Source organism: Astatotilapia calliptera, chromosome 7 (assembly GCF_964374335.1).
Source record: "Astatotilapia calliptera chromosome 7, fAstCal68.1, whole genome shotgun sequence".
NCBI classification, from domain to species: domain Eukaryota; kingdom Metazoa; phylum Chordata; class Actinopteri; order Cichliformes; family Cichlidae; genus Astatotilapia; species Astatotilapia calliptera.
In genome coordinates, this window is record NC_137428.1 from 11457361 (window position 1) to 11482366 (window position 25006).

Consider the following 25006-nt stretch of genomic DNA (forward strand, 5'->3'; position numbering starts at 1 on the left):
GTTTACTGCTTCTAAAGGATTCAAGAGAGAGTAAGTAGCAGCCAGGTGCTGCTAATCAGATTCATTTAAATAACTGATTATCAGAAAGTGTGAGCAACTCTGTAAAAGCAGAAATTTTGGCAGTTTGCTGGTCCCGAGCATTCAGTTCAGGTGTGTATTAACACAATTACAAAATCTTTCCAGTTATGGTCATCACAACAACTTCAGACCATGCAACATTCAGATAAACAACGAAAAACCCAAGAGCTACATCTTACAGGCCATGTGAAATTTGTGACAGGAAAATAAGAAAAAGACTGAACAAATACGGCTTGTTTGGAAGAGCTCCCAGAAGAAAGCCTCTTCTCTCTGAAAAGAACGCGGCAGCACAGCTCAGGCTTGCAAAGTTGCATCAAGACTTCTGTGGAGACGTCTGACCATAATGCACAGCACGACATATGGCAAAAACCCAACACAGCTTATCTGAACAAACTCCTCACACCAGCTGTCAGCACGGTGGTGGAGGGCTGATGATTTGGACTTCGTCTTGCAGCCACCAACTCCTCTGTCTTCAAAGTATTCTAATCTGTTGTTAATCTATGTTGGCCAAAACTGCATCACGCAACATCCAAGCACAGCAGCAAATCTACAACACAATGACTGAAAAGGAAAAAAGAATCAAGTCGCTGTAATGACCCAGTCAATGTCCAGACCTCAACCTTATTAAAGGCTCTGGCAGGATTTCAGGGGAGCTGTGCATAAACGAACAGCAACAAATTTAAAGCAACATTGTGAAGAAGAGTGGGACGAAATTCTCTGATTTTTGGTTAGCATCCTCTGCTAACAGAAATGCAGCATAGTATAACAGATAATAGTTTTTTTTTGCCTTTAGATGAGAAAAAATTCACAACAACATTTTTAGTAAATATGCTAACACTTCAAGAAATATGCTATTAGCCTTATTGCTGATGATTACTGCAGAGCTGTAAATATGAGGAAGGTCAGAAAAGCAAAGCAAATTACAATCTCAGGCTCTTGGATTTGCTCTATAACATAAAAAAACGACAAATTATGAAGTTAGGGGGGAATTTCCCTTAATGACTATTTATTTATCGTTTTTTTATTAACACTTAGAGAAATTGCCTGATCAGGGCTGTGTGGGTGAGATTTGATTAGCAGTGGCCTTAAAGCAACCCCACACCTGGCATCATCTGTTGATTTAAGTATCACTAAATTCTGATTGGTGTATAACATAAAAAATGACTTTAAAAGCACTTTTTTTCAGATGAACTGTGCCAGCTTCAAACAACTTGAATTTTAAATTAACCAGGACCTAGAACATGACTTCATTAAAAGGTATCGCGCCTATAATTCCCTACCTGGAAAGAGCAATCTCAGCCTTTTGCCGGGCGATATCTGCTGCCTTCTGCGCTCCCTCCACGGCTCGGTCCACCTTCTCCCTGATCTTACTGGCTCGGAGGGGGATCAGGTTCTTCCTCTTGCCGCTCACCAGGATGTTCTGCTTGTACTTCCCTTCCTCTTTTGTGCCATCAGGAAACGTGGTGCAGCCATAGCCGTGCCGCTTGTTGCTGAGCCACTCCCCTTCGTACTGCAGCCCATCGGACCGCCGACTCACGCCGAATCCGGTCCGCTTGTCGTTCTTCCACTCCCCGCAGTAGGTCTCTGTTGCTGTGGCGTCCACATCGTCTTCAGCGACTGTCAGCTCTGTGTCTGCATCTCCAAGGCTGGAAAGGGTGAAAGGTTACATTAAAATAGTAAATAATCAATCATGGAAGGATCATAAAATGTTGAAATGAAACAGCCAGAGCCAGACTTCTGTGCCACAGTGACTATATTAAGAATATCTACTACTGCCAGCCATTAGTTTACGAGGTGGCGACTCAACTCAAAATAAGCCGGCTCAATCCAGCATACCTGGAGTTTGACGCCAAGCACTTCCATGTAACATCTAAGCCAGATTAAGAAGCTGAAGTTCACACAATGAATGAAACTGGCATTAAACTTCTCCTCAGGCACCGGTCCAGTGGACCAACATACTGACCTTTGACCTATAGTCTCCTTTGGAATGCATGCCAATCCATTTAAAGGCACTTAAGAAGAATGGGTGTTTGTTTTTTCCTTGAATCCCTGTCCTCCAAATGAAGGACAGGTCACTTCATAGTACGTCATTCCACTACCCTGCCACAGAGTTGATATCTGACTCACCACGTTGGACTAACCACGTTCCAAAGTCATTCCAGTCACAATCTTTCAAAGCTAGACTTCCTCTTGCGTGAATCAAGAAAGGAGACCACAGTAGGTGGTGTTATTTGTATGATTTTTGGTGGATAGACTCATGTTTGATTGACATACTTTTCAAGTAAACATTGCTGTTGAGTTAAAATCCTGCCAGAATTTCTTAGAGTGTTAAATGTCTGACTTTTACAGTAAATTTGAACTTTTCAGGGATAAATATATTAGATTGCATAACTAAAACATGACAATGATGATGGGTATCAGTATGATTACTGTGGAACTTGTCAAGGAAGGATCAGTTTTAGTTAACCAACACAGTATGCTGGATTTCTAAGGTTTATTTTGGGGCTTTTTGCCTTCATTTGATAGTTAAACAGTGTGGAGTAGACAGGAAAGGGCTGCAGGTTAGACTTGAACCCAGTCTGCTGCGTTTTAGTCATAAGGCATATGCATACCTGCTCAGCCAGTGAGCTAAACTGGTGCCCTAGTATACAGCGTGAAACAGGCTTCAAACTAATGAAAAATTATGTTTGAGAACAAAAGGTTTGGCAGATTGCCCCAAATTTGGATGAAAACTATATGTGCAAAAAGGTCTTTGTGGGTCTTTTATATCTGGTATCCTGCAGCAGCCCAAACCTACCACCTCTATTGTCCACGTGCCATTACCTGATGGTAGAGTTGATATCAGATGCAGCAGAGGACACGGTACTCATGCCAGCTTCACTCCTGAATGAGCTCTGTTTAGACCTCTGGGAGGCCAAAGAGCTCCTGGACTCTGACTTCCTCAGCTTGAGACCTGACAGGATGGATCTTCGAAAAAGCCCGCCCTTCCTTTTCCCCTTCAGCAGCTCAGCCTCGCTGTGCGCTGTCAGCACAAAACCTCCCCGAGACACCGCGGGGCTGCTGCCGCTGCTGCCTGTGCTGCACATGGAGACGCTGGTGGTCAGTGTGCCGGGAAGGGGGGGAGGTCCAGGAACCACTGCCCCAGTCCGGTCCAGCAGAGCTGTCCCATTGCTGTGCTCTGAACCGGAGCGGAGAGAGTTTATGGAGGTACGAAGCGGGGAGCGGATAACGGCTGCCATACCGTAAGGGACGCTCTGACGAACTCCGTAGCCATGACGCATCCCGCCAACCCACTGACCCTGAAATGTTCCTGAGGGGGAAAGAAGAAAACACTGATTAGACCTGATCAAGATCACATGGAGATGCATAAACAAACAACAAAATCCCAACCACTGACAACAATCAGTGCTTTATGGCATTAATGAAAGTCATGAAGTGATAATAATTCGCACATAATGATTAATTTGTACACCTTTACTGTGTCGACTGACACTATAGTTCCCACAGCTACAGAGTCAGATACATAATGAATTCAAAAACGGGAAGAAAATGGATTTCTTTATGGGTTAAATGAGGGATTTCACAAGTGATCATTTCAGTCAGCTGTTATGCAAAATACTTACAGTCGCATTATTAAAATGTGCCAAAAGGTGCTGCCTAGAAATACCTGTCGTCAACACAAAAGTGTTAAACTGCAGTTGTTATACGGGTGTAGGGCAGCTCAAGTTAAATCCCCATAGAGTTTGTTGTTAACATAATGTCTGAGACTGAGATCCCCGAGGCCTCATCCACCTGAGACTGTCTAAATAAGGGATTTAACCCCTTAACGCCTAATTTTTGTCAAAACTTACATAAACGATAAATTTTAATCAATACATTGCAAAAAATGTGGGATGTAGCAAATATGATAAAAAGATTAAAACGAATTTAAGCACATTAATATTTAATTGATTGTTTTTAATTGCCTGAATAAATGCTTAATTTTCAAAAACTTTAAATTTAACTTTAAATTTTCTGGCAACAATTTCACAATTCAGGCTTTAAAGGTTAATATCTGTCCCTAAATATGGAGTTCAGAGATATATACGGATGTGATTGCACTAATGGTAATTTAACTTGAAATGCAGCATTATAAATTGAACAAAATAAGTGAAAATAATTATTCTGTAATGAGTCTGAATGACAGACGTGCATGAACAGGAAGTCTTTCTGTAAAACGGTCACAATATACAGGAAGATAAGTAATGCCCACAGGATCAGCCACTCAGACTCTTTACAAGAAGAGCAGGTCCAGACTTTGTGTACAGGGGTAACTGGGATCTAACAATACCCATCAGCAGAAAGAAACATGTTTAGGTTTTGGTCTCTAATGTTAATATATCTGCTGATAACAGTGGAACTCAACTAAAGTCAATTAGTAAATAATGGACTGTAACTTAACACTGCTGTCAATTAATTGCTGGCAAGCCAGTGATCAAATTAGCAGGTGTACCCCCTTTACAAATACATTAACAAACAAAAATAAACAAACAAATGAAAACGAGATGGCGATGGAGGTTTCAATGAAACAATCCAAAAAGCCACAGCATGCTCTCCCAGGAGAGGCCATCTTTTGTATACAGTGTGAAATATTTCCAAAACCTACAGCATATACTACATGTAGACTCAAATGTATTAATAATTTCTCATTTATATTTGCCTGTATTTACCAATTTTGTCTCCTTAAGAAATTGTAGGAATGAAACTTTAACACCGTCACACATAGAGCAATTATGAATATCCATACGTTTAAGATTATATATATATATATATATATATATATATATATATATATATATATATATATGTTTTAGACTCACCACCAAATACGAAATGAAGAATTTGAAAAAACACTGCAAGCCTGGCAAAAACCACCCATAGGTGGGAAGGGTTTTTTTTTTTTTACCAGTAAATAGTAGCTATCAGCATGCACAACATCACAGCTTTCATCCTGCTAGCTGTCTGGCTGGGCTAGCTTCTCTCTGTTTTCTTTCTGCTTTGCTCTGCTGGTATCTTCACCATCGCGCACTCTTGTTTTTGATATTGAAGGAGAGGAGGCGTAAAGAGCAGTGAGGGGTTTGTGACATTAACACAGTGGGTGCTGCAGTTATGTGGTAAGGTGCACTAACCTACGGCTACTGTGACCCCGAAAGAACCATTTGATTTAGCAGAAGATTACTGAAGAGAGAGGGACGTCGGTTTTGGAGCCAAAAAGGTTTCCTGAGGTCAGTAAAAAAAACTCCTTAGCTCCATAGCTCAGCTTGACTTACTCATACCAAATATTAGTATTTATCTATAAAACCCTCTATTCTATGGTCTCTGGACTACTTAGTTCATTTAACCCAAAAATCCACATTTCAAAGTCAAACTAAAGACCTGAAATAACAATATAAAAACACCAAAACTACAATAGTTTCCCGGCAACATTTGAAAATGAAGGCATCTGCTTCTGGTTTTATTTCTCAATAAAGGCAATACAGACATGACCATTAAAGCATCATTAATGAGGAGTTCCTGAATGACTCAATTAATCGTTATACAGATGATAATGAAAATTTACTGGAGAACAGATTTAATCCAGTGATGTTTAGTTCATCTGTGAGTAATGAACACTTACACCACTTGCTGCAAAGTACTGATTTTTTGTACTCTCTGGTATTTAATTTAACTAATTAACTGTGAGTGCGAACGATTGTCTCTCCGTGTTGGCCCTGCGTCAGATTGGCGACCTGTCCACGGTGTCCAGTGGAGGCTGGGATAGGCTCCAGCCCCCTAGCAACCTGCAGTTTGGTGTAATTCATTCTGCATTTCATTCATTGCCAAGCATTTGTAGATTTCACTAGTTCCTCTTTTTTGTGTTCTCTGTGCTAAGGTGTTGGGAAGCAGTACAGGGGAGTGGCTTCCTTTTGTCACTCCCATTCATTCACACCATGAATCTGCACTGTCCGCATCCCTTGCTACATAACAGTCCCTATATCTCTGTGTTGCAGAAAAGTAGGGCATCTGAGTATGCATATGCATGCATGTGCCGTCATTCCTCTTTCTCTCTCTCACTCTCCATGGAAGTGTGTGTTCCAATAGGAGGCCAAGTAATCCATCCCGCCTGCCCATACCTCTGATGTAACAGCACTCTGATTCATTCTGTAGCGAACGCACTCGCTCAAAACCAAACTACATGACCATATAAGGACTGCAACCACATTCTCTGTCTCCATCACAAACACACACAAATGTTTCCCTAGTGGGCTAAAGTGTCGGTGAAATGGGAAGTGCTGAATGAAGACAATATTATAAGCCAATCGTATTCCAGGACACATGAGAACATGATCACACGGCACAACAAGCACCCAGACGCCGCTTTCAAAAAAGCCCGTGTGAGCGGTGGTGTTAAATCTGAACCTGCCCCCACGAAGTGCTGCCTCATACCACCACTCACCCCCCCCCACACACAAAAACAAACAGAGGCTGTGTCACAGACAGCTGGCGAGCACATCTGGCAAGGCCTTTGTAATCACATCAGCACACAGCTGTACGACCATATGAAAGGCGGATCAAAGAACACTCGCACACACATGCACAAACGAGCACCTGTGCAGCAGCTTGACGAGATCACCATTTCATTAAATGGCCGCCAGAATGCTCCAAGGCCGGCGCAAAAAGAGCGAGCATCACCTGCGAGTGCGTGTTTGTGCTGACAGAGCAGAACGGAAATAACCCGCTGCTACAACAGGTCACGTTCATTTAAAAAGGCAGTTGTGTAAATGATTTTAAAAAAAGAAGCACCAGCCGCATCCAAAAAGGAAAAAACATACAAAATAAATTTTTTAAAAGTACGACTATTACACTGATTTTTCATAATGCTGCTCCTGTACACAAATGTACAAAATGTAAAGGAGTAACTGCTCACGGTTAAAAATAAAATTAGAATATGAAGCTGTCGGCTTCACCCACAGGTACTTAAAAACTCATTATACCAACACTTTCATTTATTACCAATCCACTTGAAGATATTTCTAAAAGAAAAAGAAAAAATCAGGGCCAAGCCTTTTGCTAATAACCCTTCAGATAGAAGGCAACAATTTAATGTTTCGTACTTCAATTGTCAGCTTTTGAACTACTGAATTTTTTATAGTCTGGCAAAGTTGACTGTAGTTTTGCATCAACCATACAAATATGACAATAAATGAGTACACTTCCCAAAATAATGAACTATCCCTTTAAATTAACGGTATGAGTAAAATGTGAAAAATGGGACAAGTGTTGTTTCATTTGCTGTTACAGTAAAACCTCCAAATATGAGGATTTCTTATGCTATATACAGTGTACTATAGGTAGTATGTAGTACACTCTGAGGGCCCATTCACTGTGCTGGACAGCTTGTTTCTGAGCTACTAGTGTACTAGTGTCTCTGTGTGCAGATCATTGTTTACAGCGCTGCTGTTTACAGTCCAGTTATTATAACAGATAAATATTTAAAATAGCTAACAACAAGCTAAACTGTGACATAATAATTGAACCAAGAAGTAACCGCTTCGGCACCGTCCTGCTAAGCTCAGTGTGTACGATGAGCACAGGAACCCAGAAGAATGTGTAAATGTTTTACATTGTCCTGTATGCCCTACACATTTATGAACCTGTATTTATCCCACATTTCTAAACTACTGGATTATTATTAGCTAAATTACATCTAGGTTATTACTTAACTCTGTGATTCATAGACTTAAATACACTAATATTTCTGTAAATACTGAAAAAAGCAGTATAGCACAATACAAGATATCAGCAGCTTTAAAAATGCCTGCTACATTGAATCAGCACCTCTCTATAGCACTAACACACTGAAACATTGAAACCTTCAAGCATGTAGGAGTTATTGAAGGCTGTGTTAACTGCAGCTGGGTGCACCAAAGAAAATGGCAAGTGAGTGTGTAAATGAATAAATATATGTGAAGCAGTATGTGAGTTTGAGCTTTTTCATGACTTCTTGGAAGCGTATACCACTCTCAGTCTGCCTGTCGCTCTCCATGGTGCTGAAAAATACAGCGTAAGGCAGCTGGCAGTGATTTACTGCAATATCACACCTTACAGAGTCTTAACTGAAAGCAAGTGCAGTGGGGTAACTGTACAGGAGTTTTCTGACAGAAGATACACTGGATTGGATTATCCTGCCGTGGCTGCACTGACAAAACAAACACTGTTGGGATGTCAACGCCTCAACCTCAGGAGTACAGTCGCAAGGAGAATCTGCTCCACAGCTCCCACGCCGACAAAATTTCACTGATTCTGCCTGGAAGCCAACGGGAGGCACAAGCAAAGTGGACTCTCATTGCAACTACTGCAGCAAGGACAAGGCAGCTGCACGGAAAGAGTTAACACGGCGAGATCAAAGCTGCGGAAACATCACAGAGTCACAGCGATCTGATCACGCGCCAACCCCCAGGCTGAATTCATAATTGTCTCTTTAACAAATGCGCGTGTCTGTCCTCTGTTTCTAGGTTAAAAACCCTCTGCATTATAGGGTCTGTATTTCATTCACAGCAAACAGAAATCTTTAAAGTATTACTGGACTGTACACACACACAAAAAAAATGTGATTACACGGCTAAGTGTCTGTGATTCTTAGTCTGTGGTTCTTGTGTGTCCACATTATTGCATAGCAGACTACTTTACAACTCAAAGTATTGATTTGTGATGCACAGCACTTGCAAAGAACAAAACATGGAGCAAGACAAGCTGGAAGGAGCTCAAACTGGTTATTATATGAATTATAAATGTGTTGTTTTACCATGTCAGCACTTGCCCTTGTGCATATGAGAGAGATGGGGAGGGAGAAAAACATAAGACAAGACAAGGCCGAGTTTATCAAACACTTTTTCTCCTTTATGTTGCAGACACTCGGTACAAATGGCTGGTTGTTGCTTGTGGTCGTTGGAGTGAAACTGGTCACAAAGAGCTTTACGACTGCACCAAAAACCGATTGCTTTGGGATCTAGTAGGTTGCCGTGGTGACCAGCAGTTTGGAAGATGCTGACTTGTCGGCGAACACTTGCAAACTATTTTGCAGGGTAAAACAGCAAAACGTGCAGAATGTAAGCTGTGGTAGCAGAGATTAAATCTCACCAGCCGGTGGGGACGTTGTTTTCTGTCTTCATATTTTATGTGTTGCAGGAGTAAATCTGGACTTAGCAAAGCGAGAAACAGGCAGCAACTCACATGTGCTCTCATAGTGGAAAGTTGAAGAGCTTGAAGTCCTTGTCGTTTAGCCTCTCTGTTGCTTGCAAAGTTGTTAAAATAATTTCAGTCATCATTTTGGGGGCTTTAGTATGTTTTGGATTTATTATTGAAGGTGTTTTATATGAACAAACACCCTGTATATGGCTATGCAGCTGTAAGTTTTATTATGTTCTATCTGCTGTGTTTTCTGTGAGTGTTTCAGATGTGCAGCTATACTGTGCTTGTGAAAACTGCTCATCTACACTTGTTTTGTGAAGTTATATAACACTCTTCATGTCTAATGCATAGCTTGGCAGCAATTATTTAGCAGGCTTTCTTTTACATAATTTACTGTATGTGTGTTTGATGCTGGTTATACACCCATTTTAAAAATATTATTGTTAATTTCTGAAAGAAATTAACACGTTGTTTCTGTTTAGCATGCTGAAGGGAACGTCTTAAAAAAAGACATTACACCTGTGGCTTTTTGAAAACCTCTCAATCTGCTTAGGTCAGTAATGGCAGAACAATAAAAAGGGAAATTGCGTCTACAGTAATAAATCTCAGGTGGACAGATACGCTACAGATAAACTACATCTATATGGATACGCATTTCTAAATCATCAAAGACTTCCAGTAAGCCATCAGCAAGCTGGCTGCAGTCAGTGGTTGCATAAAGGCAGAAACTGCAAAAACAAGAGCAGAATTCACTCAGAAGGAAATGAATGGAAATGAGAGCTAAGCAAGGAAGAAACACGTTAGAAGCGCTTCATCAGCAATGTGATGCAGAGGCAGCCCTCGCTGAAGTCAACATCTATGAGGCTGTAGCAAGCCAAACAGAAGGGGGACGCATGAGTGCAAACCTCTCCCCTCCAGCAGATCCCTTAGACTGCACTAGTCAGTAGGTTAAGGATCACATGAAGCTGTCAAGCTACAGGACATGACAGCGTGCACCACATTTTTACCACTTAAGAAAAGAAAATGACAAGTCTGACTCTGGTAATAGACCCGATATGTCATACATGAAAAGTTTTTTCAATATATTTAGGCCTTCCATAGCACTTGAAACCCTCTCATCAAACATCTTCACAAGATAACTCAATATGTCTGACCATACAAGATTTGAGGTCCTGCTCAGCAGTGGTCCTCCAAGTTAGGTAAAGAATCCTCTGTGCACAGCAACGAGCTTTCCCTCAGTTTGGCTACAGTGTGGGAGAGGCTGGAAACGGCTATTTGACGAGGTGGATTGTTTTCTAAGATATTGAGTATGGATTTAAATCTTTCAGAGACAAACTGAGAGAGTTTGTGAGAGCTACAATCCTGAGTTGCTATACCTGAACAGAACAGGTGAAATAAAGTAAACATGATAAAATCAGGATGTTTTACATTGAAGGTGATCTTTCTCCACTCGCGATGCACTTTTTCAAGTTTCACTACAACTTGAATAATGAACTGGAGAGTGTTTTCAGACACATTGGCATCTTCGAAACTACAGACAACCATGGAGTTTGCCAAGTGGTCTCCAACATGTCTCTAGATCTGTGTGACTGAAGTTTTATTCAAACTAGCTGAAGTCTAGCAGACAGTGGCTAACAGCCCCCTGTGCTGGCTATTCCCCTAATAATGCATACGTATAAGCTTTAATGAAACTTACATGGGTCAGTACTGTAACGGTTCAACCCCTTATAGCTTATATATCATGAAGGAGGATCATGATGCTTCCAGCCCAGGCAGTTGCTGTTCATATAACACTACACCATCCCAAGTGCTTCTCGGGCAAACTCCATCTACGCAGTTAGTAACGCATCAACAACAGTGCGGGGCAGACTTCCAAGACAGATATTTAGAGTTTCATGATTTAGTCAGCACCATTAATCCTCACTGCAAACATAAAACTTCTCCCGTTACATAAGCTAAAGCCTGCAGATGGGTTGTTGTTTTGGCTTTATAGAAGGCACATAATAGTAATGACCCTAGGAAAAAAAAGATAAACAACAAGTTACTGAAAACTTGTTTTTTATGGGCGTTTTTCACTAAAAAAAATGTTTTAGTTTAACAGGGAGAATTAAATCTTATGCATCAATCCTCCTTAATAATTTTTGATTATATTATTCTTATTCTTCTTATTATTATGCTATACAGTGGAGCAGTCTGTAGTGAGAAAAACTACTGAAGAGAGGCAAAGGGAGAGAGAGCCCTGGGGACGGTGCACGGACACATCGGCTGGGGGAGAAAAACAGCAACTACACAAACAGAAGGAAAGACAGATGGTAACTAAAGACAGGTAGACAAGAAAACCGACAGGCAACAAGCCAAGAAAAAGGGCAGTAAAGTCAGGCTGTGCAGGCATGCAGACAAACCCACTAAACTGGTCAAATCACTGAACACTGAAAGCAAGGAAAGTCTGTTCAAAGCTAAACCTCTTCCTGCCTAAATCGCTGTGTGGGACTATTATCCGTTTAAGGGATTTTGCTTGGGCCCCTTTTTTCTGTCTGAGTCTTTCAGATTGCAATTTGAGGATTATTCATCTGCTCAGAAATTTCATAAAAAAGGCTTGCGATAACGCGATGACATTCTGATGACCTGCACATTGAAAAAATGCCTACAATTTTCTGTCATCTTGTAACCAGTGTTTTGGTGATAATAGTTTATCCAACTATGAATGGTTTGGCAAAAAACAAATACTGTCATGTGTCCTTAACCTCAGTCAGTCAGATTTCTTTGTTCCCCATAAAACATTTAGTCTGTTTAACATTCTCATTGTTTGCATCCATGTTCGTCAACTGGTGTTCTTTTGTTCCCCATTTCAGGCTTGCATGATTTGCTTCACAGTCACTGAGTTGGATGTTCTGGGCTGTGAAACAGTCGGTGGGATTTTGTAAGACTTCAGGATCACTTTGCTTTTTTGATGCATTTATTCATTCGTTGAGACCTTCATGTGGATCAAATTGGCTACATATTTTTTTTATAAATGCATGTGTATAAATTACTTCCCATTTTCTTGTGCAACCCTTAATCAAATGGAGTTCCACAATCCTGTGCTAAGTTTTCAATGTCGTATATGTATGTGCATCTTTCTTACCAACAGAACACGCTTTACTTTCAGAAAGAAATGGTAAAGAAGAAAATGCATGATGTCAACGGCTCAATGAGAAAGAGCATGAAAAAGAAAAGCACAGTGGCCTGGCATTCATAAATAAACTAGCAGCATGACGGCGCTCTTACCAGACAAGTAAAAGATTCCTGAAAACCAGTGGAAGATGAAATACTGAAGGGGATAAGCAGCAAAGATCATAAATAACTCAAACAAGGAATCTGGAAAGGGATCATGACCTGGCAGCAACACGGGGAAGATGCTTTTCCTTTTACGTCAATACAGCAAATCGGTGACCTCATCAACTGTGCAAACTACCGTGGGATTACAATCCTATCCATACCAGGCAAAGTGCTTAACAGGATCATCTTGCACAGAATAAAGGAATTAGTCATCATTCAGCTCCACTGGGCTTCACAGAGAATAGATCCTGTACTAACCGAGTGTGACCACCGAGCAAGAATGGACGACAGCTTTCTGCTGTACAATTTAAAGTATTCATCACGAAAGGCAGCTCAAAAACGTGTCCAAAGAAGACGCTGTCAATTTTTACCTTGCTAGCAGCAACTTAGGATTTGGACATTTGGATTTGTCAGCCAGTACTATTAAGGTGACCTGGCATTACAGTACAATACCTATCAACAGATGGATGAGAATATAGTAATTTCATGTTCTCTTTCGTTTTTCCTCCTAAGTTTTCCCTGTCAACTGGTCCATACAAGAAGATGGCAGGTATTGAAAACCATTAATCAGTACAAATATAAATACTTCCTGGAAATGACGCGTTGCAAACCTTAACTAAACATGGTGAGATCCCTTTCTTTAATAGCTACAGTTAGATATAAGACTATCAGAATGACAGCACAGAATGATTTAAGAAAAACAACTTCAAATCAGATAACCAAGTCAGGGACACGTTTTAGGAGGCAGGCATCTCTTTTCCAAGGTACACACTTTCATGAATGTAAACATAGAGAGTTTACAACAAGGTGAAAATTACTGGTGACACTCAACAGCAAGGCCAGATTAGACATTACCAGAAAACATCTAAAATAGCTGCACAACCAAGATTAACTTGTACTCAAAAAATAGAAAGACAAAAATATGGAGAGGGAGAGCAACAGCTCACGATCCAGTGCATATCATATTATCTGTCAAATATGGGGGTAAGTATTGTTATGGCATGGGCATCTATGGCTACCAGTGGAAGCGGGTCAGCAGTGTTTATTGATGATGTGACTGTGCTATATACTCTGCTCAGATTCAGCCAAATACTGCAAAACTGATCAGACAGTGCTCCACAGAGCAAATGATTAATGACCCAAAGTATACCGCGAGAGCAACCCGAGAGTTTCCTAAGGCGAAGATATGAGATCTTTCACAGTCACTTGTTCTCAAGCCAACACTGGAGATAAAACTGGATGCAGACAAACAAGCAGACGCTGAAGCCGGCTGCAGTAAATGCCTGGTAGAGCATCTCAAGGGATGAAACACAGCATTTGTTGATGAGTTCTAAATTTCAAACAGGCACTACAGCAAAATATTTTCATCCAAGCGTTGAAAACAATCTTTATACTTAAAGTGGCATTAGTTTCTGCTAAACAATTCCTGATTAGTTAATGTAATACTTTAGTTAATTCCCTTAATCATAATCACATCTTGTTGGATTTAAAAATACAAAAAAGCTAATATTTCCCAAAGATGTATGGAGCTAACTATAACTAATACAGATTATTAGTAATAAGGTTACTGCCAACACAGTCAACATATCCAGTTTAGCAGTACTTGGGTCGCCCTTTAGCAAAAGCATTCAAATGTCTAATATTGCTATTAGACATTTGAATGCTTTTAGCAGTTGGTTGAGGGTGACTTCCTGACTCAAGGAATACTGCTACAGCAACCCAAGAGTTTCTCAAGACAAAGAAATTGGATATTCCTCAATGGCCAAGACAGTCACATAATCTCAAACCAATACAGCACGCTTTACAGTTACTGAAGACAAAACTGGAAGGAGAGACCCACAAACAAGCAGCAAGTAAAGGCCTGGCATCACAATGGAAGAAATTCAGCATTTGCTGACGTCTGTGACTTCTAGACTTGCATAACATAATTTTTAATTGTGTTAGTTTGTCCAATTACTTTTTTAACTTTTTTAACTTCTGGAAATAGGGACTATGCCCAGGAGCTGAAATTAAATTAAAGAAATTAAAGTCAGTAATTCATTCACTTGATTGTTTTATTTAAAATCCACATTAAAAAAGACCACAATTACAACAAAATAACAAAACCAAACAAAGTTTCCCTGTGAAAAAACCCTATGGACCTAACTTTACATTTGGCCTCAGCCATAAATGTAGTAATATTACAGTAAAGGCTGTAAAATGGTGAGATACCTACATGTTTTTTAGTTCCATTGTAGAGCCAGGATTAATCCTTTTAACAGCTTTGCCAGATGGACAATTGAGCTTTGTGACTTATATAATGTTTTTTCTAATCTAACCAAGTAGTTTTGGTACCCAGAACTAATCAAAGAGTGTGTGAATATGAAAGTAAAAAATAAAAGGAAACAACAATGGTGCCACACAACATCTTGAAACAAAACTCAACATTCTAAAAATCCCATGGGACAAAGCATACATCATCACTAACCCTCTAGTGACCTTGTTTGGATTTTTTAGGTGTTCTCTCTAAAAAGAGGAAATAAAATAACAAAGGATATCAATACTGTGCACTGCAAAAGAACAACTGAAAAATAAATAAATAAGAAAGGTATCTCACAACTTTAGGGCTTTTATTTTGAAAATAACATGCTTTGATTTGACTTATAACCTTCTATCATATTGCAGACCTCCCAGGAATTTATCTTGAGGACTTCCTGCTTTTACAGAAATACAGTTTACACAAATAAAGGTGAGCATGTCAAAAACAATCTATAGCTGCTAGAAATGCTGAAGGCAGAAATGAAAGGAGATGGCCAATCACATTCAATAGCATTCAGTTAACAAGTTAACTAATGCTATTAAAAACTACCACTAGCAAACCAACATCAGCAACTTTGCTAACAGCAAACCTACCTTGATAATGACATCAAAATAACATGATTGAAATATTTATTTATCTGTAAACAGCTTTAATCGTTGCTTATAATGTTTTAAACCAAAATGCATAACATCTGCTGGTTTCAAATGTTTCTTCATCCGAATGGACAGTCTAAGAATTGCAGGTAAAATACTGGATTCACCTGACTTGCATGACACTTCCTTTGAATTTACTTTCTTTCAAGGCTAAAATAATCAACAGGATAAGCCTCAGAATTTGGGAAATTTCAATATTTCTCTTTTTGATGAGATTTTACAAAGCAAAAAAATCTTAAAAATAAACTAATCATAAAAATAGACAGTAGAAGGACAGAATACATGAAACTAAGTTGAGTCAAATGAGAGGAAAGGGCTGTCTGAATATGCAATTCCTACTTGTGACTTGTCATAGTCACAAATAAGAGTTCAAACTGTTTGTGAATTGCTTTTCCCTTCCTCTCTTCCACACAGAGGTGAGAAGTGAAGGTTTTCCTGCAAACAGCAATCCTGAAGCTGACGGGGACTGAGACAACGCTCAGAAGACTTCAGCCGTGCTCACGGTTGTAAGCCTGTTAGGGTTGTCTGAGACCTCGAGCATTATCTTGGCCATGTCTAAGATAATTCTGTGTAATAAGTCCATTATATGCTGGTTACATGAGTTGCTATAGGGCATGAGCTAACTACATGGCCGACTGGGTGAAAGAAAGCAGAGTGGCACTTCTGACCGAAGTGATTCCTCCCACACACACTGAAAATATATTCTCTCAAATATATTCTTTTACACATGCTTGTTATTTTTCCTGTAAAATGCATGTCTCACTAATCAGCGAGCCAAAGGAAACAGGTTTTTGATCTCATTTGGCCCACCTACCGTTGCAGGGTGAGTTTAAAACAAGATAAGTGGATTTATTATTTATTATGCGGATTTATTATGCTTACATAACACGGCCAGAGCGAGAATAATTACAGCAGTGATAGCGGCTTTTAGCAGGCTAGCAGGGTGTGTTAATTTAGAACAATTATAAATCAGATTTAGCATATTTACCAACAGCTGGAGGACATGAGGGAGGTTCAGAGATACTTGTGAGCGGCCGCACACCTCGTGTGATTGAGCATCTGCCATGATATGAATGCTCTCGTGCTTTTTCTTGTCTTTTTGACATTTCATATTCACATAAGTTGGAAAGGGGAATTTTTAGGTCAGTTTGTACATCTCTGACAATAGCATATTCACCACTACTGCTGTAATCTCTAGCAGTTAGCATTGTTGTACACAGTGACAGCTGTAATCTCTCTTTGTGACTTCAACTCTCACTAAAGTGATTACTGAATCCGTCTACTGCTCTCTTTTCATTTTTCTACTCCACTCCCTCTCTCCTTCTCTCTCTATGTGGTTGGTAATCAGTCAGCTTAGCTCTTCTTCTCAGTAAACAACATTAGCCCGGAAGGCCAAACCAGCCAATCCAGGCTCGGCAGAGCCGGCTGGGCGGCCAATAGCAGCGAGGAACATCAAGTCCCTCGTGACACAGTGACCTGCTGCATGTCAGTGAGCATTGCTATGGAAACCCTACTGTACAGCGCGGCTCAGTGGAAATGCAGCAAATTGAGGGAGGGAGGAGAGAGGTGGGAGGAGAGGAGAGAGGGATGCTGGCAGACGTGGGAGAGTAACGAAGAGAAAAACTAAACAGCAGCGGTAGAGACGGAGGAGGAGTGTTTCCTAGAAATTTGGCATCAGGTGGAGTTGGAGGGGAAGTGTAGCTGACTCAAATTGCACAGCGTGTTTCAAAAGTATGTAGGCAGCAGAGCATCTTTGAATGCTGTGGCTTCTGGCTCATATTGCTCTGGAGATGACTGAGCTGTGAGTCTGTAAGGCAGATTTTACTGTGAAGCGCTCTGCACTGGACCGTATCACAAAACCAATGAAGGAAAATGATTATTTCAGCTTTAAGCTAAACATTTAAAATCACATTTAAGCTGTCTTAATAAGCAACAACAGTTAGACCTGGCATAGTTTAAGCTCGTGTTTTTTTCATGGAAATTAACAGCTATGGTATTAATTTTAAACTCCTACATCTTCTTCACAAACTTGGGTGTCCACGTGACACCAATAACCCTTTTATGGCTGAGGGGCAAAAAGGACTGACAAGTCCCAGGTTTTCTGACACTGTATAAGATTCATGTTCTTTTTTAGACTTTATTAAAGTTTTGCAGTCACATGACAACTAACTATGTGACGTTAACTTGTCCGATATTTTAGACATGTCACAATAATTGTGACAGTGTAGGGTCAAGTCATTCAGGCCCCTTTCACTCAGCCCTGAAAGCAGTGACGCCTCGTCAACCACCGGGTTCTCAGGATAAGTGTTAAGTGTAAGGATAAACCTTATTTGATACATAGCAGATTATATATATCGTGATTGCTAGTAATTTCCTTGGAGATTTACTTTCAAAATAAAAGTTTTTTGACTACTCTCCCTATTCATGACATGGACACTGTGATGTCAGTTCAGGATGTAGCCTTCGACTGCCGCTCGAATGAAAGTAGAAAAACCTGATGAACAGATTAACTTTGCTGCTTCTGTGAATACTGTCTGTATATTGAGCTGCACTTTATTTTCTGATAGCTTTCATGTTCTCTGAATAGCCTCTACTGTATCTTTCATTTGCCGAGAAAATACCTGTTGTACAGTCACTTATCCAAGTGATTGTACAACTTGGATAATGGAAAAAAACGGACTGAACTGTGCTGCATGTCTTCTTCCAAAGTGATGATAAAACAAGTAATTTTTACACATTATTTATGCAGCATTTGCATTCGAAGAAGCAATTTACACATGTCAATATAAGTTTGCATTAGCACAGATTAGAAAATAGGAAAAGGATAGAACGCAAGTAGGAAAAGCTCACATTCTCTTTACACACAGACCGGACAGCTAGAAAATATCGTTTTTTGGTGCAAACAACTTTTGGGCTCCACCAGCTTCTTCTTAGTTGCCGTTCACATTTATCCAGGCTTGGGAGGAACCCTAGGAGTCATACTAGCGTGTTACCCACTGAGGCTGGGATTTTGTTTCCTCCCAGTTTTGAACTGGGCATCTTTTTTGTGTGTGAGGCAAATGTGTTCATCACTACACTATGGAGGCGCTGATGCAGGTTTATAATTACAAGTAAAGTCAGGAACACATTCGGCCGCAGGAAGGCAAGATTCATGTTCGCATTTCTTCTTTGGTTACTGAACTATTTATCTTTTTCTGGTTATTGTTTTCTGTTTCTTAAATTCTGCACCAGCATCAATGGTTACTTCCTCTATTAAAACATATTAGTTTTATTACCTCACAGATCTATAAAAAGAACAGATGCATGCTGTTATAATAAGGACACTGTGTACTGTTGGAGCTAGATAACCACGCGTAACTAGGCCAATCTCTGCTGCATTTACTGTATGTGGGTTCAAATGATACAGTTACGCTCCAACATATCCCTCTCTGAAAGGCCCATTTTTGTCTTTCTCTTTCTTTCTTTAATGATCTCACTCGCCTCCTGATTAGAGAGTATCTCTCATAACAATCACGATAATCATCTATCCACCGAGTGAGCCATCTCTCAGTTTTCAGTTCATCATATAAGTGATCTATTCATCCATTAATCTGTACATCTGTTGAATCATCTATGCCTCCCTCTGTCAGTCCGTCCATCTGTCTGGTCATCTATCAAGCCGAATTATTCTCCTTTGTACCGAATCAACCCCTAAAACCAGTCTGGTCTGCGGATTTTATCGGGCTGCTCAGGACTGTGTGTGTTTGTGTGTCGTGAAGAGCAGTGTAATGTGGCCTGGTAGTTGTAGAGTTATGTAACGAGGCTTTAGCGGCACGTATGCTACTGTCAGCTCCATACTTACACACATACTACCAGATTTCATGGCTGTGCAGTTTTTGCACATGCATGCAATGTAGTGTATGCATGTGCAGTCACACCCACAGCGACTGAACTAAGTCACAACCTAAGAGACTCAACATTCAACTGATTTCATTTTCTAGGCAATTGTGATGCAGATTTGGAAGACTTTACAAATGAAAGAAGAAGAATCAAATGTATAATTACATGTTTTGCTTTTTCAAACACAGACATATTTCATGCATTTAAGCGACCAACATTTCATCTGGTGTCCCTAGCAGACTGATGGATGCTTTTGGGTGTTCGGCACAAATAGTGTGCTGATATTGGCTGTGTTTGTAGTCATGCTAGTGGCTCTTATGATTATCATTTCATCATAAAATTAAATATTTTGACACCTATTGGATGGAATAGCATCAAACTGTGAATGTATTTATGGGCTCCACAGATTTACTATGATAGTTTTTATTCCTTGGATCAAAATTCCAATTAAAAAGTATTTTAATATAGTTATTCTGGTCAAACTGGGGGGAGATAAGCCATATGCCACTGGGTTTATTGCTAATCAGTAAATTATAGCATGTTAACATGCTAATAAAGAATGATAAACAATATAAACGTTACATTTCCCTTGTCATAAAGATATCAGGATGCTGACTTTCGTATTTATTGCAGCATGTGACTGACTAACATGACTGTAGATGCGTAGGGCCAGTTTTAATAAGCAGGGGAAATTACTGTAATGGCTTAAAGTGGAGGGGGAAAAGCACCAGCGGGACTGGAATACTAATAATGTGTACACTGATGAACAGTCGGTTTATTTTTGTGCTAACCAGCAATTCTCAATCTGGAACGCTGCTGCCACCAAGGCTGTGTGGTAACTGCACACCATTTGGAAATCACAAGACTGACCTCCAACCGGTTCCCAACTTTTAATTTACTTTCTGATTGTTACTTTTCCTGGATAAACATTATTCACTGTCCGTGGTCCTGAAACAGGAAAAAAAAGAACAGTGGGAAAGATTTCATGTATTTTTTTGGGACTTTTTTCTGGCTTCAGGGGTAAAATTAAGCCTTCAAACGTCTGAAAATAAGACCCTTTAAAAGCTTGCTTAATCTCCTGAAAAGAAACACCAAAAATATAAGACTTACGAGTAGTTTTGGTGCATCTGGTATAACAGAAAAACATGCATTAGCAATCTATCTTTTCTGATAGCACTTTCCTCCAGCAATTCAAGCCCATTAATACAAGTAGAGAAAATATCCCTCCCTATAAAAGCAAATACTGCAGCCAGGTCAAGTGCAAGATGGATTAAAAACTTCTGTCCTATACAAACTAGTTCAAATTTTAGGTAACTAGGAAATTATGAAAAAGTGCACAAATGCAATGTCTGTCCTCTGTTCAGCAATGTTTTTGGGGCTTGTTACTTGGGAGCTGATGTCCTCTTCCATCCCTCTAACCTTTCACTCATCCCTTAAGACTGCGTGGCCTGAATTGAAGGACTCTAAATACACAGAGTGTCCTCAGCAGCTGAATTGAAAGTTGAGGGTTGGGAGGACACGAGGAAGAGGAGGAGAAAGACAGAGAAAGGAGGAATCAGAGACAGAAAATGAGAGCAAGTACATTTTCAAAAGCTGTCCTGGCGCGACCTCTTGCCTCAGCATGAGCATGTGTGTGTGTTAACAAGGCGTGATAGAAGAAAGGATGACCCTAGAAAACCTTTAGAAAAGTTCCTCCTACTGTGCATCTGCTCTCGGCCTGTCAATCATCAACCAGTAAGAGGCTGTTTTCACAGAGGACAATTGTCAATTATCGCTCATTGACAGGAACTGAGTGGTGTGCCTTCTGCCACACGCAAACCAACTCCCAAAACACCCACAATGCATCTGTCCTTCTGTATCTCCTATAGTTCTTACCTCCATCCGAGTACGTCTCTGTTCCGTATCCGTCCTGCAGGCCGTTGTTCCACGTCCCTTCGTACTTCCCGCTTGTCCCCGTGCTCTCCCGCACGCCATAGCGTCCTTTAAAGCCATTCGTCCACTCGCCTTTGTACACCCAGCGGCCTTTATTCTCAACGCCCACACCGTGTCTCTTGCCCTGAGCCCAGGTGCCCTGGTAGGTGTTCCCGCTGGGCCAAGTGTAGACACCCAGCAGTTCAAACCCATGGGCCCAGGAGCCGCAGTACTCGCCCTGGCCTTTGGGTCCAGTGCAGATCCCGTGACCGTGCGCCTTGCCCTCCTCCCACCCTCCGCAGTATGACCCCCCATCGTCAAAGTTGAACCTGCCGCCAGTGGACATGCATGAAACAGGTCTTGGCAATTCCCCTGAAGCCTCGACAAAAAGAAAAAGAAAAGAAAAGAAAAAAGAAGGAAGGAAAAAGGACAGGTTGGTGCTAGAACCAATCCATGGAGCGGAGTTTGGAGGTTGGTGAGGGTAGGGGTAAGGAGGTGAAGGAGGGAGTGGGAGGGAGTGAACTCCCACACAAATCAAGATAGGCCACTTTCAGTTTCCCACTAGCTTGGTGTGGAAGAATTGGAAATGAGGTGGACTAAAAAAAACAAAACAAAAAAAAAACGTGGCCCCTCACAGCTGTGTCAGGGCTCTCCCGGCCTGTTGGGGAAAGGTAGCAGGTTGCTGTTCACTCCATCCTCTTCGTGGGCTCTTTGTAGCTTTGGCTAGCACTTTCCAGCTTCTCTGTGGCCTTTCCAGGTGAGAGAGGAGGAGAGTAGGGCCAGAGCTGCCATTATTCTCCCTCAGCAGAAGTTTAATCCATGAGGCAGCTCCGCCGGCCTGCCATCGGCCTGCCTACACAGTCTACGACACAAACGCAGAACTCTTCCTCCTACTCTCTCGCCTGCCTTCCGCTCAGGCCCACTCAATCTGCCACCTCCTACCTGATGATGCCTCCACCTCTCTGGGGTGTAGAGCCGAGAAGTTTTCCCGGTGGCAGCCCTTCAAACCTCCGAGCCTCCAGCATAGACGCCACCCTGATCAGCACAGAGGCTTCAGCTGGAGCGGTGACATGATATTTGACAAAAGAAGAAAAAAAAAACAAAAAGGAAAAAAAAAGATTCTCCTCCTCAGATTTTTCTTTTTCTCCAAGTCTGTTGTTGACGATCAGACAAAAATATTTAAAGTGAGACTCTGTGGCTCACACCAGACTTCATTCTCAGCTTTAACACACACACATATACTGCGCTTTGCTGCACAGCCAGGGATCGCACACATGCATAGAGAGAGGGAGAGAGACAGAAATAATGGGAAAAACACAGAATGTAATCTGCTTGGCTGCCTGTTTCGTCTGTCCTGTGGTGCCGGAGAGCAGCAATGCAGTCTCCTGCCTTATGCACGCATACACTATATGCAGGCACACACACATATGCACACACACTCCTTCTGACAGAAAGTGCGCACACACAGACAATGAAAATAAATAACTGAACTGATTAATTTCTCTTCTTCTATTCCCCGTCTTCCTCTCTCTCTCAGTCTGACTGTAGGTCTTTAATCCACTGCGTCCATAAGTGGTTTATCCTCTGCGTGGGCTGCCTTCAGATTGCCTGTTTGATGAAATACCATCCATCTATATGATCCTGTTAAGGTGCGCTCTGTCCTCTTCAGCATCGCCTGCTCGTCTCCATGTTTCCCTATGGAGTGCCGGCTGACGCACAGCCTGCCTGCTGCCTTGGTCTTACAATCTCTTCTCCTCCTACGGCTGGATCTCTGTAGCTCTCTCTCTCGCTCTCTCTCTCTCTCAGAAAATCTGCTCATTAGAGAGGACTGTTCCAATGCAGCCACAACCCCCCTCCTTCCCTGCTCAATAGCACAATCCAGTTCTTAAAGAGATAGAAACGCCACACACAACTTTCTATTGCCACCCTCATCTGTAGCTTTATTTTTTAGACTGTTTATCATTATCTCGGCTTATCTCTAATTTTATTGGCCTGAATACACAAGGGCTGGATGATGATACTGATTCTAAAAGTCCTGAGGATGGTTTATTCCATGTCATTAACTTTTTGTCTACTGGGTAGTTTCTGTTTGCCTTGTTTGTCCTTTGTGGTCTCTCTTTCATCCCCCAAAGATTCATGCCAAAATTAATCCCCCTCCCTGATCTCAGTGCTCTTCCTGTTAAATGGGAGCTCTTCCTTCCCACTGTTGCCAAGTAATCGCTCAAAGAGGATTAGATTGTTGGGGTTTTCTCTCTGACACTGCAGGCTCTGTAGAATATAGCCTTGAAGAAATAATCATTAATCCATCGATTTTCTTAACTATTTATCCAAATGAAGCTTATGCTTAAGTGCAATAAGGAAGTTTTGTATTTACTAATCTGTCTGCTTTTTAGGGTGTTTGGTTGCTAGTCTGTTCTTTACATCACTTCCACTTCTATACACTGTAGAGATGGATAGTATTTCATCAAACAGGCAATCTGAAGGCAGCCCACGCAGAGGATAAACCACTTATGGACGCAGTGGATCAAAGACCTACAGGGCTCGTGGCTCAAGAGTTGGGTGTTTGCCTTGTAATCGGACGGTTGCCAGTTCGAGCGCCGGCTTGGACAGTCTTGGTCTTTGTGTTCTTGGGCAAGACACTTCACCCGTTGCCTTCTGGTGGTGGTCAGAGGGCCTGGCAGCCTTGTCTCTGTCAGTGCACCCCAGGGTGGATGTGGCTACAATGTAGCTTGCCATCACCAGTGTGTGAATGGGTGGATGACTGAATGTGTAAAGCACTTTGGGGTCCTTAGGGACTAGTTAAGCACTATACAAATACAGACCATTTACACAGCAGAACTCAATTCTGACATTATCGCTCTAGCCCAGCCATCTTTCTGCCCTGGTTCTTCAAGCCAATCAGCCTCCACTCTGCATACTTTAAATCATACTGCTCATCTTTGATTCTCACTTGTGGCGCAACCCACCTCCGCCTAAACACAAGTCACTCAGTGCGCCATCCAAGCCTCCATCTTATCTTCTTCCCCACCGGTGCCTAGACTCTGATTATCCTTCCCTAATTCCGATCACTGCTGCGATTGTGTTCTGCTGTGATGGGCCATCAGAGGCTTATAGCCAAATAGCATTGTCTGTATATCAATAAACTTTCAGCTTCTTTTAAGGATCTCTCCTTATTGGACATATAGTTACGTGGGCTGGAGCCTATCACAGCTAATCCTAGGAGTTTCATTCAGTTCATCTGGACACGAGTTCAGTCTCACTTGACAGCAGATTCCACAACCCTATAAAAACGCATAGCTCCCTAATGATCAACACCAGCACCCCTACATAGCAATAAGTCATGAGATCAGATTCAAGATCACTGATATGCAAAGTTGTCATTGCCATTAATCACTGGCCATGTGCGCTATACAAAGAGAATTGATGAATGGCTGCAATCAAAGCATAGTTAGATGTTCAAAGATGTACTCTTAGGTCCACTCTTCAATTCAAAGATGATTGTTTGCTTATTACATAAACGGCCGGCTTGCCCTGGGGTGGACTAATTTCTGGTGTAGCATGTTTTGGGGCTTATAAACCACAGAGATCGAGCCTTTTAAAAATACACCCAGCTGACAGACACAGGATCACAGATATGGTTTTCACTCAGGCAGTTTTT

The 25006-nt window shown here is 41.2% G+C and overlaps 1 protein-coding gene across 1 annotated transcript in view; it reads right to left on the minus strand.

Moving 5' to 3' along the window:
* jph3b (junctophilin 3b) overlaps positions 1 to 23250 on the minus strand; it is a 55853-nt gene extending 32603 nt beyond the window's left edge. The window contains exons 1-3 of the mRNA XM_026172949.2: positions 21313 to 23250; positions 2902 to 3388; positions 1359 to 1724 (exon numbers count right to left, since the gene is read on the minus strand). Of these exons, the coding sequence (XP_026028734.1) occupies positions 1359 to 1724; positions 2902 to 3388; positions 21313 to 21694 (1235 nt within the window). The 5' untranslated portion in view covers positions 21695 to 23250. The remainder of the gene's footprint in view (positions 1 to 1358; positions 1725 to 2901; positions 3389 to 21312) is intronic.
* Positions 23251 to 25006: the final 1756 nt, after the last annotated feature.